The sequence below is a fragment of the Pelmatolapia mariae genome, linkage group LG3_W, assembly GCF_036321145.2.
Source record: "Pelmatolapia mariae isolate MD_Pm_ZW linkage group LG3_W, Pm_UMD_F_2, whole genome shotgun sequence".
NCBI classification, from domain to species: domain Eukaryota; kingdom Metazoa; phylum Chordata; class Actinopteri; order Cichliformes; family Cichlidae; genus Pelmatolapia; species Pelmatolapia mariae.
The window spans coordinates 16872329-16889310 of NC_086229.1; the positions used below are offsets into that span (position 1 = coordinate 16872329).

At 40.4% G+C, this 16982-nt stretch overlaps 1 protein-coding gene and 1 long non-coding RNA gene across 2 annotated transcripts; both read right to left on the reverse strand.

Annotated features, from left to right (window-relative positions):
* Positions 1–328: 328 nt before the first annotated feature.
* Positions 329–3463, reverse strand: LOC134646767 (scavenger receptor cysteine-rich type 1 protein M130-like). Its single transcript, XM_063500682.1, has 5 exons — positions 3427–3463; positions 1939–1971; positions 1721–1839; positions 771–1077; positions 329–693 (listed from the first exon to the last, which is right to left on the reverse strand). The coding sequence occupies exons 1-5, from the start codon at positions 3461–3463 to the stop codon at positions 329–331; spliced, it is 861 nt and encodes a 286-aa protein (XP_063356752.1).
* A 9587-nt stretch (positions 3464–13050) lies between these two features.
* Positions 13051–14455, reverse strand: LOC135932459 (uncharacterized). The gene is made up of 4 exons (XR_010573536.1): positions 14377–14455; positions 14227–14259; positions 13738–13922; positions 13051–13257 (listed from the first exon to the last, which is right to left on the reverse strand). It is a non-coding gene; the product is annotated as an uncharacterized LOC135932459 (long non-coding RNA).
* Positions 14456–16982: the final 2527 nt, after the last annotated feature.

A 16982-nucleotide genomic window follows, 5' to 3' on the forward strand; every position in this document is an offset into this window, starting at 1 on the left:
GTAACGATAGTAATAGTATTTAGTTAGATTAGTCGTTACTGAAAAAAGTATGTTACTTACGTTACTTATTCCCATCACTGAATAAAACAGAAACTCCATCCATCCATTCACTTCCGCTTTTCAGGGTTGTGGAAACTCATTCTATCTATTTATTAAGCCAAGATGCTGTCATGCACTCAATCTTTTTATTTCTTTTAATTTATTATTTTAAGTTACTGTGTTGTTGTCTTGTTCTGTTGTGTTGTGCTGTGCATAGTGCCAACATGGGACCAGTTTCCAATTTTCATAGTACTATTGCCCTAGGTATAACTGTGCAATGGCAATAGAGTCATCTCTCATAAGTCAGCATGATGAAAAACACTGTCTGCTCTACCCACCTCCTTCTGTAACAAATGATGTCAGTGACATGGTTCCCTGAGCATGTGAGATCCAAAGTGTAGCCAGAGATAGCTGAACTTGCAAACTCCCTCATAGGGGATCCCTTTCCAACAACGCCCAATGGTATCCTCCACACAGCTCTGTTTGAGGACTGCTTATCTTTTATAGCAAGAGCAGAGCCACAGTCCAGCTGTTTACAGGCAACAGCTGCTTCCTTCAGGGCCCAATGAAGTCCCTCCACTGGTCTCCATTCTCCTATTTTCACTTCCAGTGTACCTGCACAGCGACTGGCTCCTCCCACTAACCTGATAGGCTCTGAACAGAAAGCAGAGAGTCATCAGCAAAAAATGAAGTGAGTTTGAAGCAAATCGAAGCTGCAGCTGCTCTTCTACCTGAGCAGGTGAGTCCAACAGCTTTGCCTGGTGAGCAGCTGCTTCTAGTAGAGTTTGAGCTCCTACAGTCCAGGAGAGTAGACTCATGGCCTTCACACTGGAACTCTTTGCTCCACACTGGAGCCCCCATGTCTCCATAGATCGCCCCCTGGAGGGCTGAGGGAGGCCCGCAGCCAAGCTCCCTACAGACCACCTCTGCATCCTGCTGGTCAAAATCAGCTTCACACACGGAGGTCCAGCTCTGCTTGGACTGGTTAGACTGGTTGTAGTTGACCTCCAGTCTGCCGGAGAATAACAGTCTGTAGTGCTCAGAGCAAAGTCAGCCATAATTTTATGCATGATATGAATTTAAATTCAGTTTAACTCAGGGAGGTGCAGCCATCTACTGCAACCAAGTGGAGGTGAAGGGAGGAAGACAGGTTGTGGAAGAGAGCCAGAGATTAACAAGAACAGACAAACAGTGACTGTAGCCTTTCAACTACTTTTAAAAGGTTGTGTTATTGTCTGCAAGAAGTGCTGTGGAGTGTATTTAAGGACCTGTATGAAGTGAGCATGCTTCTTACTCACAGCTCTAATGACATGATGAAAATCCAATTTTATTTATAAAGCACTTTAAAATACCACAGGACCAAGGTGCTGTACAGAAAATAAGAAAAAATAAAATACCCTCAAAATAAAAATCCACAAATATGAAAAGAAACGAAAGCGTGAAAATACATCAAGCTAAGATGCAGAAATAGGAGAACCAGAAACATTAGATGATGTCACAGACTGGTGACATCATCTAATGTCACCAGTCTGACTGAAGAATCATCCCATGACAGTACACATCTTGGCAGATCATAATCAGAAGGAGAACATTGATCTCTAAGTAGCCACATAGATATGGAATAAGATATCGCTATCATTCATAAAGAAACAGCAGAGCCACAGTTCAGATGTTCACAGACAGCAGCTGCTGCCTTCATTTGAAAGTACTCTCCACCAAAGGCTGGTCTCCATTCTCCCTGATGCTTCAGCTCCAGTGTGCCTGCACAGCGACTGGCTCCTCCCACCAACCTCATAAACTCTGAACAGAAAGCAGAGAGTTTCAGTAAAGAGGGGAAATGCCTTGTGAAAGTTGCTAGTGAGTTTGATTTTGGTAATATTTTTTGATTTTTCTGTTTACCTGTTGAATTGTGTTTCACTTTAGCCTGGACTCCTGAGGAGAAAATGAAAGAAGAACCATCATTTTGTGTTTGTTTTTTTTTTTTTGTCTTGACTGCATCCTTCAAATGTCCTCACCTGAAAATCTCCAAGCCTCAAAATGTCTTGGAAATGTACAAAAATATGCCCCCCCCCAAAAAAAAAAAAATCATACGATTCGCTATGAACAAGCACCTAATGACAGTGGGAATTCTTCCCCTTATAGGAGGAAACCTCCAGCTGAATATACAGCACAAAGAGAAAAAAGTCGAGCTTTATGGGACTCCAATTAAGTACTGTTAAACACATGGGACTAAAGAAAAAAAAACATAACTAATAAAGTCTCTTTTATGGACTTTTTTGAATAGCGATTTAGCAGTGAGCCAATCAGTGACTCAAACAGTTATTGATCGCCTCTGTGTTTGCACAGTGGCATGAAAGCAGAATGTTCTCAGCCCCTGATAAGTTATGTGGAAACAGAGGCTCTTTGTGCAGCAGGCCACTAGGTAAAGAGTCATTCTGCAGCAACAGTGGGATGATTTCTTGGATCAGATCAGGAAATCTTCTTCTTGAAAATCTAAATGTTGCAGCAGCAGGTACCGTAGTTTTCAGGTCATAAGCCGCTACTTTTTCCCCAAAATGTGAACACTGCAGCTTACACTGACGTGCGGCTAATGCATTTTTTTCATGCTGCCAAAAACATTTTGCCTGGTAAGAGCAGACCAATAAAATTGATAAGTAGTATATATATATGGTATGTATTTTTACCGGTTGTTAAGAGACGTTGTAATGTTGTTTGTGCACTGTTCTGTAAAAAAACCATAAGCAATGTAATTTGTGTGTAACTGATACGTACGTATACTTAAAGGTAGCCGTGTTCAAGGGAAAAAAGCATTTGCAGTATGTATTTTTGTATCTTACCATGACATTTATGTAAATGTAACCCAGCAATGTCAGTGAAACAGCTTCAGGATTTTCAAAATACACCAAAAAGACAAAACAGGAATATGATGATGGGTTTAACCATTTCAAAGGCACAGACTCTTCTAGTTTGAAGATTACATGCTAATGTTATTACTAGATGTGGTGAACTGTTTGTAGGGTTTGGTACTGTAGTTGTACTTTTATTGGCATTTTATTGTTCTTTCAAATCACTTAAACCACTGCTGTGTCAGCTCGGGGTCGTATTCTTATTGGTTCCTTTTAAATAAACCCATAAACTAAAGTCATTCTGCAGAAAGGTGACAACTGTGGCCCTTAAATGATTGCAGCAGAATAGTTAATAAAGTTTTAAAGCATTTGAGGCTGCAGGTCAAAGTGACTGTAAACAGATTAAAAACTGACTTTTGTGTTTTGATGTCTGAACGATTCGAAATTGAAGCTGTTTAAGTGTCACAGTGCAGTTTTTTCTTTCCTTCACTGATCCTTTTACATGATGCATGTGTGTGTCGTGGTGATGTTAGTGTCCTACCTGAGCTCCACAGCATCAGCAGGAGCAGGGGAACCATGTCCAGGTCGACGGCTCTCTGCTCTGATCATCACATGTACTTTGCTCGCTTTAATACCGTCACAGGAGGAGGCGGAGCTTCATGCCTCTCTGTCTGGTTTCGATGAATCTCACAGACCTCTGGTACATATTGACCTTTTCCTGTCAGCCATGTTTCCTGTGGAAGAAGTGGATGAGACAGTTTTTGTACTGGTGTCCACTCTCAGACCAGTTCTCTCCCGGTTTGTCGCTGAATACAGGAGTCTATCAGTGGAGGAATCTTTCTTCCTACTTCCTGTTAATGTTCTTTTTTCTGTTGCTGTGACTTGACCGCAGACCAGAATCTGCACGTGTGTGCTGATCTGACTGGGAGGATAAACAAGACAACATATTGATCAATTCACAAATCTGCTGACGATGCTATATGTAGCACAGAGTGAACACATATGCGCACGAGTGAGTCAGTGAGGGGTCATAGTTTATAAAAGGCTTGTTTATTACAAAGAGACTACTATCAATTCTTGTTTTAAGTGAAGAGAATACATTTACACACCTCTTAAAATGTCTGGTTTTTGTAATGTCGAAAATCGTTCAAAGCTTGTACCACCTTTGATGTTAGCTTTAACTTATTAACTTCTATTACAAAACAAATATTTAAGGGGGAAACGTATTTTCTAAAAAGCACGCCATGCAGAAGAGATGAATTTCTAATCTGATAGATTTAGACTGTTATGCAAGGAAAAGTGGACATGTATTGCCATTTCAAGGTGTGCTGTTAGACTACAACCCAAGAGGACTGAATGCTGCAATTAAATCAAAAACTGTGTGCATAAAGTATTAGTTTAAAGTTGTGAGCACTTCTGCAATCTGCTTAGTGCACCTTTTTCATTTTTTGTATTTTTCCCCAGAAAACCTGTTTGTTTTTTAGTTGACTATACATGTTATGATTTACATTATAGGTGGGACTTTTTTTATTCCTATACCAAATGTAAATGCAAATGTACATATAAATGTGTTGAAAAGGGCATAACTGGGTTACTTAAATGGAAATACAGCGCATGTTTACAAAGTGCAACAATTTTTTTTTATTCTTTGACATTCTTACAATATTTGACCTACATAAAGTAGCAAGTAGTCCTTTCAAACTGTTTAAATGACTAAGACATTTGAGATTGTGGTTTTGGTGCGTTGTGCAGAAAAAAAAAATGTGTCAATATTTTAGTTTTTACTAAAACTCAAAAACATTGGCAGCATTTTGTCACAGTGGTATTACTTTGTGGTTGCCAACATCTGAGACAAGAACCAAAGGTGGGAAGTAACCAAATTCAAATACTTTTCGACTGTACTTCAGGTATCTGCATTTTACTTGAGTATTTATTTTTCTGACAACCTTTTAATTTTACGCCGTACATGTTTGATCAGGTCCAGCTGCTGTATTTCACTGGGAGAAAAAAGAAAGAGAGCTAACTTCACTCAGAGATGGAGAAAGATAAGAAAGAGGACATGAGAGGAAGAACAGAGGTTAGATTTAAAGGGAAGGACTAGGGATGGGTACCGGTGTCCGATGCCATGATCGCACCGGTTCTGACATAAACGGTAGTAACCAGACCGAAAAGCAGCGCACATTTCGATGTTTTATTTCGGTGCTTTTTTTTCCTGAGCTGTGATGACTTTAAATTTTAGCCAATCATTTTACGTTTCCGAGGATAGTAGGTGGGCCCAGGTACGTACGTTCTTTTAGAGCAGAGCTACAGATTAAAAATGCCCAAGGTCAAGCGGTCAAAAGTCTGGCTGTACTTCACAGCAAAACATGCAAACTCAGCAGCCTGTGCTTTAAGGTGATACTGTGATACTGTCAAAGGAGGTAACACCTCGAATCTGATAGCTTGCTGCGAGACCTCACACCGAGCACATCTATTGCGGGTGTGGTGCCTGTTATCGGACCCGGAGTTAGCAACATCCCCCAAAAACCCAAAGAGGAGAGTCCTGGCCCCTAGCCCTGCCAGTGTAGCAGAAATGATGACGATGATGATGGCAGCAGCAGCCGTTCTTCTCTGCGTGAGTAGCTTAATGTTGTTTGTGTGTAATTCACGTTGAGTAGGCTAACCACGTTATTACATTAATGCATGTAAGGTGAACTAGCAAACACCGTCGTAGTTACATGCGGCTGTCTTCTTGTTTGATGGCAGATACTCCCTTCACCCTGGCCAAAAAGGCTAAAATGACCAAAGGAAATGTGAAAAACAGCTAAACATGAGAGGTTTTTGGACAAAGTTTGTGTTTTCTTCCATTGTTTAAGCACTGCTTCCAGCCAAGAGTGATACCATATATGCCCTATAGCTGCAGAAAAGGCTAACATTGTTATCTTTTTACAAAAAAACAGCTGAACATGAGAGGTTTTTGGACCAATTTTGTGTTCTCCATTCTTTAAGCACCGGTTTGAGCACCGTTTAAGAACCGGCACCGTTTCAAAAGTACCGGTTTGGCACCGGTATCGGATAAAACCTAAATGATACCCATCCCTAGGAAGGGTGGTGTTCGTTAAACTGCAAATTTAAAGCTTAGATGTGATGTCATTTTAATAACGTATTGGATTTGCACATGATGCTCTTTACTAAATTATATTTCTATTCTGTTACACATCCTGAAAATAAACCTTGCTATGCAAATTTTGTGTTCAGTGAAAAATAAAATAGAATATTGAGTAAAATTCTGGGTAGTTTTTGTCCATGATAAACAGGTTGCTCTGCAGTAATGTGGTGGATTCACATTAAAATTTTTGACTGTTGCACAGTGGCTGTGCTTTCATACTCAGTGTTGGGTTACATTGAGTGTGCTGGAGATAAATTTGCATTTAGGCTGATGATGCATATATCTATTCAATGAATTCCAACTTTGTGCCATCTGTCAGTGGCGCTTCATGACCAATTTCACGGTGGGGACATTGAGGGCCAATAGTCTCTTGAATCCAAGTCATAAGTATTGGCATCATAAAGACAACCAACTTCAAACAAACTGTTATTTTTCAAAAATTAATCACTGTTTTGGGTTAAGAGGTCGGAAACTGCTCATCAGCTCACAACTGGTCTTTGAACAATGTCAGCTCAGCTCATTAAGCATGTAGTCAGTCATAATCTAGCTCCCTCTGACTAAAAGACATATGTGGGACTCGCAGAGTCTGGAGCTTGTCTTCCTTTGTCATGTGGCAGCATCACGTTGCTCAAAAGTCTTCAGTACTTAACCCCACAAGTTATCAAAAAATGTCTCATGTCTAAAATCCATCAAAGTTTGAACAAACCTTCGACTAAATCAGGCGTTCTTTTAAGTCAGTCAGGGCCAGAATACCACGGACCTGAAAAGATTTTTCTCCTCTGTGCTCTTGTGTAATACCTTGCAAGATATGTTTGAGGGCAAGTCATTTGTCCATTATGTGTAGAGCTATGAATCAACATGCCCATCATATGTCACTCAATGTTGGAACTCTTGTGCTGCCATACATCTCACTTTGTACAGCCAGCCATTTGGGGTGCACATATGAGCCAGAAGTGAAAACATAAAGACTCTGAAACAGAGCAAAGAATTAGTCTGCTTCTGGAACTGTTTTGATTGCATCAGGTAGCACTACATTGAGACAGTGGGCACTGAGGGGGATGTACAAAACACATTTAGCTTTCTCTTTGATTATAGCCTGGACCCCTGAATGCTTACCACTCATTACAGTAGCGCCATTGTATGTTTGGAGCTAGTCTCCCGGCAGATTCCCTAACCCTAACCGTCCTTGATGCTTCAATTATAAAAGTAACTAAGTCCAAATGAAATCTGCTCTTGTTTTGTAACACCCATCATCTCATCTGCCACGATGCTGAAATGTTTTTTACATTCACAACAGACTATTTCTGCCAAACAACAGAACCTCATTTTGAAGTAGAAGGAAAACCTCATTAGATGTATCACCTTCACCTGTTCCTCCAACCTTCCTGGCACTGCCCCTTGAGCTCACTGCACCACACCTCCCCTGCATCTGAGCCAGAAACCACACCTCCGCAGCAATATGCTAATATTGGAAACCTCCAAAGACTTAACGTTTTATTGTCAATGGTTCGAATCCACTGAATGGCTACCCTTAGGTACCCCTGAGCCTACACACTGCTCCCCGGGCGCCTGCTTAGTGGTTGCCCACTGCTTCACTGAGTGAATGCAGAGAAAAACAAGTAATTTCCCCACGGGGATCAATAAAGTATACATTATTATTATTATTATTATTATTATTATTATTATTATTACGGCCTCTGGCCTCAGGTGGCCCCGCCTTCCTCTATGGAAATCACAGTGTTCCAGAACTCATGGGGGATTGGCTGGCCCAGGACCTATGCCCGCCTCAACTTCATGCAGATCAGAGTGTGCCAGACCACTCACACCATTGGCTGCTGCAGGAGCCTTGAACACGACGGACCAATGACACGGCTGCCTGCATTTTCCGGGGAATATAAAAGGCTGAGGATCCCTCAGTCGGAGTGGGACTTGTTGATTTGACCAGACTGTGCAGATTGTCCCTCCAGCCTTTGTCTTTGTACTGCTGCCCTTTTGAGCCTTTGTGTTTTGAGTTGCCTCCTGTGAGATGTTTAGATGAGTAGTGTTCTACTGGTGTTATTTGAGTTGTTTGTTATGTTTGTTTAAAATCGCTCTATTGCCTAGTGAGTTGGTTCACTAACGGTTTTCAGTTGTGTTAATAAACCTTATGTTTTTCTTTTTATCTAACCCCCTGGTCTCTGGGCTCATTTATGTTACGTCCACTGTCGCCTAGCAGAGCCAGGTCGTAACAATTATTAATATATGTCATCAAATGCAGACACTCTAAGACAAAATCCAAGACATTCGCTGAGCGTTAATGACACTAGGAGCAACAGAATACAGCCGGTTACCCAGTCTGAACAAAAGATGGAAACTCGACAGGGAAATACAGAGATATGAGGAGAGCAGAAAGTAGTGAAGAGACACTGAAAGCTAACTAAGCTGGCCTTTCCTGTCTTAAGGACCTCAGAATATCAAAACTCTCCAAAAGAGCACTTGCCTCTCAGACTAGGGCATACTTTTCACTCACGGCGTGTTTTTACACCCCTCTGCATTTAATTATGAGACACCTCAAAAGGTTTGATTCTGTTCACCTAGACGTAGCATTTTCAGTGGAAGAAACATTTTGTCGCTCAACGAACTGACTTCAGTTTAAGCTGAACTGATAAGACTTCAGAAGTCACTTGGGATTAAATTACCTGGATGACTGAGCAAGCTTCCTCCACTCACCTCCAACTGGTCATGGCAAATGGATGCCCTTCACTGACCTTGGTTCTGCCAGAGGTTTCGTCTTGTTAAGAGGGAGTTTTTGCTCTCTGGCTCTCTTCCGCACCATCTCATTTGTCCCGTCCATTGTCATTGAGGCTGGTTCTGGCAGAGATTTCAACAAAAAGTCTGTATGATCTGTACACATGGTTTTTGACAAGCTGACTTTGACTTGAGTTAAATCAAATACGACTGATAATTCTGGGATTACTATTGTTCCTTGTTTAAAATCATGAAAAGATAATGATGAGTTGGTGACACAGTTCTGATCTCATCAAACCCAGACATTAATATAGAAGGTTGATCATGGATCATGTCTACATACACAACACCTAGACATTGGAATAGACATTTTCATTATTCAGACCAAATGTCTCATTTGACTGTTGGACCAAACCTATAGTTTGATTTATCTTTGATTAGGTATAGAAATGCTTTCTCATGAGCAAAAATGGAAAAGCTCTGTTTGAGCACTCAAATAATTTCTTTTATCACCTCAGCTGTGAGGACAGTCACGGTCTGTGACCCAGCGTTTTGGTTTTAGTTTTGTTCCTTGAATTATTAGATCTTTTATATTATGTTTGTAGTTCATGATTTCTATTCTTGTTCTGTGCTTCATGTTTCCTTGTCTCTCTGTGAAGCTTTTGTCTTTGAGCCTGTATCTTGAGTTCAGTCAGTAAGTTTCCTGTTATACGTTGAAGGTCCAAGTCTTATGTCAGTGTATGCAGTTTTGCTTCCTCCTTGTCTCGTCGTGTTAGTTAGGCTGAGCTGTGTCTCCCTCCTTTGTGCAGTTTTCTCATTTCCCTCTGTGCTTGTATAGTGTGTGTTCTCCTTTGCTCGTCACTTGTCTGTCTGTGTTACCTCTGCGATTAATGATTTCAGGTTTGTTTTGCCAGCTTTCCCAGTTCAGGTCATTTCTTAGGTCTGTCCTTGCCATCCTCGGTTCTGTTTGTAGTCTCACATTTGGAATAAAGCCCACTCATAGTAACGCCACTTTTCTGCTTTTGGGTTCCTCTCTTATTGAATCCACACATCTGCTGTTACGGCCATGACACAGTGTGACTCACCAATAGAAACTCAGATTTTCTCCTGCTGTTCATATGACGGCAAAAGCTCTTTATAAGATGTTCAAATATTAGGACTATAGTGTAACATGCATCGGGTTTGCCCCCAAAATGTTAATACAATACTATTCTTCTAATTTAGACAATACATATACCATATTTAATAAGTCCTTCTGCTTTAAAATTTATATTTCTTTACCAGAGAATAAAAAGTAGTGAATTGAAATGCCTGCTTATAAACTGTACAGTCACCTGGATCATTAAGACAAATTACAAGCACAGACTCCAGTTCTTTCCACTTGTTGCTAACAACACCCATGATGTCTGTTCCTAGTACGATGGATAAGTTCTTTGCATTTGTTCCCTGTTTAGTAACTTGATTTCCTAATGATTTGCATGTTGGTGAAGCAGAATCACCTTTGTGTAACCTTGCTCATGTTTTGTTAAGTAACGTCATTTATACAATTTGTGGGTTTAAAAGTCTTAGGTATGGTCACATGAACAAAAAATACCACTATGTATTAAATTTTGGGAGCGGCACCAACACAAGAGCTACATGTTGTTTTCTCCAAAAGTTGAATCTGTTCATCTGGACGTAGCGTTTTGTGGGAGAAACGTTTCGTCACTCATCCAAGTGACTTCTTCAGTCTCAGCTGACTGCAGGTTTCCCCAAACCTTATAAACAGTACATTTGCATAATGACTGAAACCAGCCCACTGAAGGAACAATGGGCTGTGAGGTCAGTTCCTTAATCATAATTATGCAAATTCCCATGACCATTGATCAACAATCACTGACCAATCACTGATGTCATTATGGAGGCAGATGAAACCATGGTCTCGTACGACGTTACATCTCTCTTCACTTGCATCCCAGTCACGGAAGCGTTGGAGGTAGTCCGTAAGAGATTACAGGATGACACCAACCTCAGCAACAGGACCACTCTCAGCATCGACCAAGTGTGTTTGCTTTTGGAACTGTGTCTTCATTCCACCTACTTCACATACAAGGGTCAGTTCTACAGGCAGAAACATGGGTGTGCCATGGGCTCCCCAGTTTCACCCATCGTGGCCAATTTGTACATGGAAGAAGTGGAAAAGAGGGCTTTGCTATCCTACCCTGGAACACCACCAAGCCATTGGTTCAGATATGTGGATGACACCTGGGTGAAAATCAAATCTCAGGACGTACTACATTTCACGGATCACATTAACTCGGTGGACCGACACATCAAATTCACCAGGGAGGATATGAAAAGTGGCAGGTTAGCCTTCTTAGACTGTGAGATTTCCATCAGTAATGGGGGACATCTAAAGGCTGACGTGTACCGTAAACCTACACATACGGATCAGTATCTAAGGTTTGACTCTCATCATCCACTGGAGCACAAACTGGGTGTCATCAGGACGCTACAACACAGAGCGAACACCATCCCCACTGACACAGCGGCCAGGGAGGCAGAAGAACAGCACATCAAGAAGGCCCTGAGTAAATGTGGTTATCCCAGCTGGACTTTTGTCAAAGCTGGGAAGGCACCTAAAGAAAGCTCCAGCCGATCAAGGAGAGAAGGACAACCGCTGCCCAGGCGAAAACCTGTAGTGATCCCATATGTGTCAGGAGTATCGGAACAGTTGAGACGCATTTTTTCTAAACACCGTGTCTCTGTGGCTTTTAAACCCCAAAATACGCTGCGCCAAAAACTGGTCCACCCCAAGGATCGGGTCCCCCGACACAAACAGAGTAACATAGTGTACGCTGTTAAGTGCCAGGAGGATTGCCAGGATTTATACATCGGGGAAACCAAACAACCTCTAGCAAAGCGGATGGCACAACACAGAAGAGCAACCTCATCAGGCCAGGACTCTGCAGTCTATTTACACCTACAGGCCAGTGGACACTCTTTCAACGATGAGGATGTACACATCCTAGACAGGGAGGAACGCTGGTTTGAGCGCGGAGTCAAGGAGGCCATTTACGTGAAAAGGGAAAGACCATCTCTGAATCGAGGAGGGGGCCTAAGGGTACATCTTTCGCCATCTTACAATGCTGTGATTGCAGCCATTCCCCAACTCTCTGTGAATGGTACTCATGGCCATTGATCAGTGTTCTTTGATCAGTGGGTTTTGGTCAGTGATTGTTGATCAATGGTCATGGGAATTTGCATAATTATGATTAAGGAACTGACCTCACAGCCCATTGTTCCTTCAGTGGGCTGGTTTCAGTCATTATGCAAATGTACTGTTTATAAGGTTTGGGGAAACCTGCAGTCAGCTGAGACTGAAGAAGTCACTTGGATGAGTGACGAAACGTTTCTCCCACAAAACGCTACGTCCAGATGAACAGATTCAACTTTTGGAGATTTACTTTCCTGGATGATTGAGAATGCATCAAGACATACATGTTGTTTTGTTTTGGAAATAGAAGTCTTAATATTACATATGTAATATGTATCTGTAGAAGGCCTATCTGTAATACATATTACAGATAGGCATTCTTTAGGATATCAAATGTTTGCATTTGCACTATTCAAAGTTTAGCATCAAATTTAAATGTTTTTAAGTTTAGAAATTGTTTTGTAAGATTACAACACTTAAAAAAGTAAGATAAAGAATTTAAAAATGGGTTTGCTTTGTTTAAACCTCAAAATATACAATAAATAAGAGTTTTAGTTTAGTATGTTAACAGTCTTTGTTTGACTACATGAATGTAATAATATTAGAATTAACATTCATCAAAATGCATTTTTTAATCTAACTCCACATGTACCCAATTTGTAGAGAAAGTTCGCTCCCTTCAGGTGTCCTGATTTGATAGTAAAATATATGAAAGGATCAAATAAAGACCTGGTTAAACTCAGCTTCCTTGAAGAGATCACAAGATACCCAGATAGCAAGGAAACATTGAAACAATGTTGAGTCAATATCAGGCGACATCATTGAATCAACGTTGAAGTGTGACGTTGACCCAACGTCACTCTTGCACCCATTTTTAACGTTGAAACAACGTCAGGTTCTGATGTTAAATCAATGTTGAAACCTGACATTGATTCAACGTTATATTTTCTAACACTGTTGACATTGAAACAATGTCAGATTCTGATATTGAAACACTGTTGAGATATGGTATTGCTTTTCCACCTCTTTCGCACAGTTGCTTTTTATTGAAAAAAAACAAAAAAACAAAAAAGGTCAATAGACATGTATCATTTGCAAAATACTTTATTAAAAGACAAAGTTTCCTATTTACATTTCTATGTTTCACGTCACTTTTTATTATTTACTCCGGGATGGGGATGGATGATGTGCGTCCTGCGTGCCACCCGTACGATCTGGATCATATCTGAGCCATTTCTGGACTGCTTGAGCAAAGACCAACTCAGACATAGAGTTCGCCCCTACCTGCTGCGCCAGGCCATCTAGGACAAAAATAGACACACACACAAACAAACAAAGACAAAAAAAGGGAATTAGAGCACATGAATAAGCTCTTGTTCATTGTCTTCAGCAGGGAGAAAGTATGTAAACTCCTAGGCTGATAAACATGAAAGTCACCAGGCGGAAATCAGCAAACTGCCGCATTTGATTCCCAAAGAGCTATAAGCTGAAAATGTGATATGTCTTAGCATGGTGTGCCGTGTATCCTTTAAAAAAAAGAAAAAGAAAAAGAAAACATAGGGCCCTCGGGCTGTACAAAGTGTACAACCCGAGGACAAAACAAGCCGAAGACCAAAGACTCCATCTCCAGATTAACCGGACATGAAAGTCTTGTTATTAAGAAAGACAAAGTAATATAGCAAAAAACAGACATAGGAAATGTGAAACGCACCCAGCACATCAATTGATCTCTTTATTTTTCACTTTAGGCTCATAAAACTACAATAAATGTTAAAACTTACCAAATATGCATCTGCACAGCGCTGTCTCTTTAAATGCCCTTTTTTGCTTTGTCTGGTCCTTGGTTTTTTTTCCCCTGCCCAGTTGAGTACAGAGGCCAGCTCCTTTGTAATGGCATAAACCATTACACGGCGGACTCGCACCTCCAGTGTGGTTCAGCAGCACCAATCAACGCAAAGCGTCTCACCTATAGACACATTTTATGAGATGGAATTAGCGTGTCTCATGTCTTAAATGTGTATGCAAGTGCTTGTGTGTTTACTTCATGTAATTGATGATAGAAACATGTCATTTAGTTTTCCCTAAAGCCTGATTTTCAAGTCATACAAAGAATAAACCAAAGTATTGGCAGTACAATGTATTTCTATTCCCTTTTGTTGGATATTCATTTGTTAGTTCTTGTAACTGCTAAAAGTGTTTACTAGTTTTTGCCTGTCACATATATTTGTTATACCATGTAAACTGTGAAATTCCAAGATTTTCAAACTTGCCTTGTAATAGTGGCCTCACAGAGTCTCTGGAATCTAAAAAAAAAAAAATCACAACAAGATGACATTCAGGAGTATAAATTGTTTTGGTTTTTTTTAGATAAGAGTACAATGACATTGTGATGCAGCTTTAAAGCTTTTTAAAAAGCATACCATCTATAGGGAAGACATCAGACTCTGCATGCTGGCGAGATCGCAAAGCTGTGTCGGTTTGTGCCGGAGTGGCGAAAGGTGCCGGGAGCTGGGCGGGGCATTATGATGGTTGCTATCAGTGGGCTGGGGGGCAGACTGCGGAGTGGTGAGGGCTGTTTAGAAAAAGATAATTTTTTAAGTATTTAAGAATACAGACAACTTGTCAAAAAAGTTTCCTCGTGTCAGACACAGATATGTACACAGACACTAGACAGTATTTTATTACCTGGTATTTTCACTCGAGGGGCCCGGGGAAACCGTTTTTTTGTAGGCTGCTCATCCTCTGAGTCCGTATATGTGTACAGGGGATTTGGTCTAAAGAAAAGAAATTAAAAACGGTCTTAAGTAATTGTAAATATGCTTTTGGCATATTGTTTCCTAAAGTTAGTTTGATTTCTAACAAACACACAGGAAACAGAGATGTGCAAGAAGGTGCAGTATACAATGAATTTTTGAAGTGCACAAGTGTACACGGCTTTGCATTTTTAAAACGTTTACAAACTTCCACTTTTTGGACTATATTATGTGGTGATATTGCAGTATGCAAGCACCACAGATATGTATAAAAGACAAGATCATAAATTCTTAACAATCAAAGATATGTTTGTGAATAAAAAAGTTTTACTTGTGCTTTCTTTTAAGACTGGTCTGAGTTTCAGCTTCGGACTGAAGGTCAGACATATCACAGCGTTCACGTGGATATCTCTGAAGACTGCGTTCTGCTTCGTGAAATGCTACGGTGGCCCTGAGAGGCCAAACGGACTGCAACTTCAGAAAACACTTGCAAAAAGAAAAATGCTGCAAAAACAAAAATGCTGCAAAAAGAAAAACACTTGCAAAAAGAAAAACACTTGCAAAAAGAAAAATGCTGCAAAAACAAAAATGCTGCAAAAAGAAAAACACTTGCAAAAAGAAAAACACTTGCAAAAAGAAAAACACTTCCAAAAAGAAAAACGCTGCAGAAAGAAAAACACTTGCAAAAAGAAAAACGCTGCAAAAGCACACAAAGCACAACGGAAATAGGAAAAAAGACAACGGAAATGTTTCTGGGGAGACAATAACCGGACGGACCAGTTGCACGAACCAAAACATGGCTGGCTGGCATGGCTCAGGGACTGTTTTTCAGGGTCTGCAGCCTTAAAGTACGCAGCCTTAACGGTCCTCAAGGGCCGCACTCAAAGACCGCTGAGGCCGGAAGTGTGAGGCTTGTAGGCTTGTGAGATGGGATGGTCTATCCTCCGTCGCGCTGCCCAGGTTGCCTAGCAACCATGATACTAACAGCTGGAAACGTTTCATACAGCTTTGTTTGACAGAAATGAAGGAGAACATATTTTGTACATTTGTTTCTACATGAGCTCTGTGTGATTTGATAAGTATCTGAGGCTGAGACCACAGAACTGTAAAACGTGATTGTTGGCCTTCATTTCTGTACTGAACAGTCATTTAAGATTAGCTAGTAAATAACAATTAGCTAATGTTGTTCATGAGACTAAAATCATCTCACTTTGGTAATGTAAATATAATATGGCCAATATTATATTAATCATTATTCGTTATTACAGCACTGGACATGAACTCTGTGCCAAACACTGAGCTTCAGTAAAGATTCAAGTTGCATTTATTTATATTTCCTATCACCTTAAATCTTCACTCAAAGACAAGTATCTTTGACAGTGTATCTATAGATGTATTATATATAAGAGACAAATATTGTTTTTTTAATATGTTGGCATTACTAAATTTGGCTCAATGCTTATATATGTGTGGAAGAAGCAAATGTATGAGCTGTGATAACTGAAGAGTAGACTGATATATGAAATATTCCTTTATTGGGTGAGAAAATCAGACCATGTCATAACTGCTTTAAGTCATACAGAATAGATATCAGAGCCTTAAACAGGCTGACTTCTGCTAAATGGGTCAAACTGGGCAGAAAGTATCCAAACGCATAACATCCTTATAGAATATGATGTAACACTATAGATCAACTTACCTCAGAATATATAAAGCATATAAACAATTACAGCAATATGATGCAACAAACACAGCAGTACTGCTAATCCAAAATACTCAAAGCTTCATAGAACTGAAACAAACATTTATTTTTAGCTCCATTCTGCTGCTGATACATACTTTAGGTTTCTGAATATTAAACTTGTTGCTGCCTTTCATAGTGTGTAACTTGAAGGCCCTGAGTACTTTCTCCCACACTGAAAACACTGGAATGACAACATTTTTTGAACATTACCTAATAAGACTGATTCAGGACAGATAATTAGTTATTTTAAACTTTCCTAGCAGTCCTTCACAAACAGGGAACAGTCTGTCTATTCTCTCCATCTGTCAGCTGCTGCTGGCTCTTCCTCCTCCTCTTCCTCACACACTGCTGAGTTTGTCCTGGTGGATCATCAGGGGTGCAAAGCCTCACAGATGATGTGCAGCAGTGGGTCCCTCAGTCTGTCCTCACTCTGGACACTTGCAGTTGTCACACATGGAAATCAAATGTGTGATAAGCTGCAGGATTCAAACACAAGTGTAACTTATAAACACATGTTCATACTTTTATT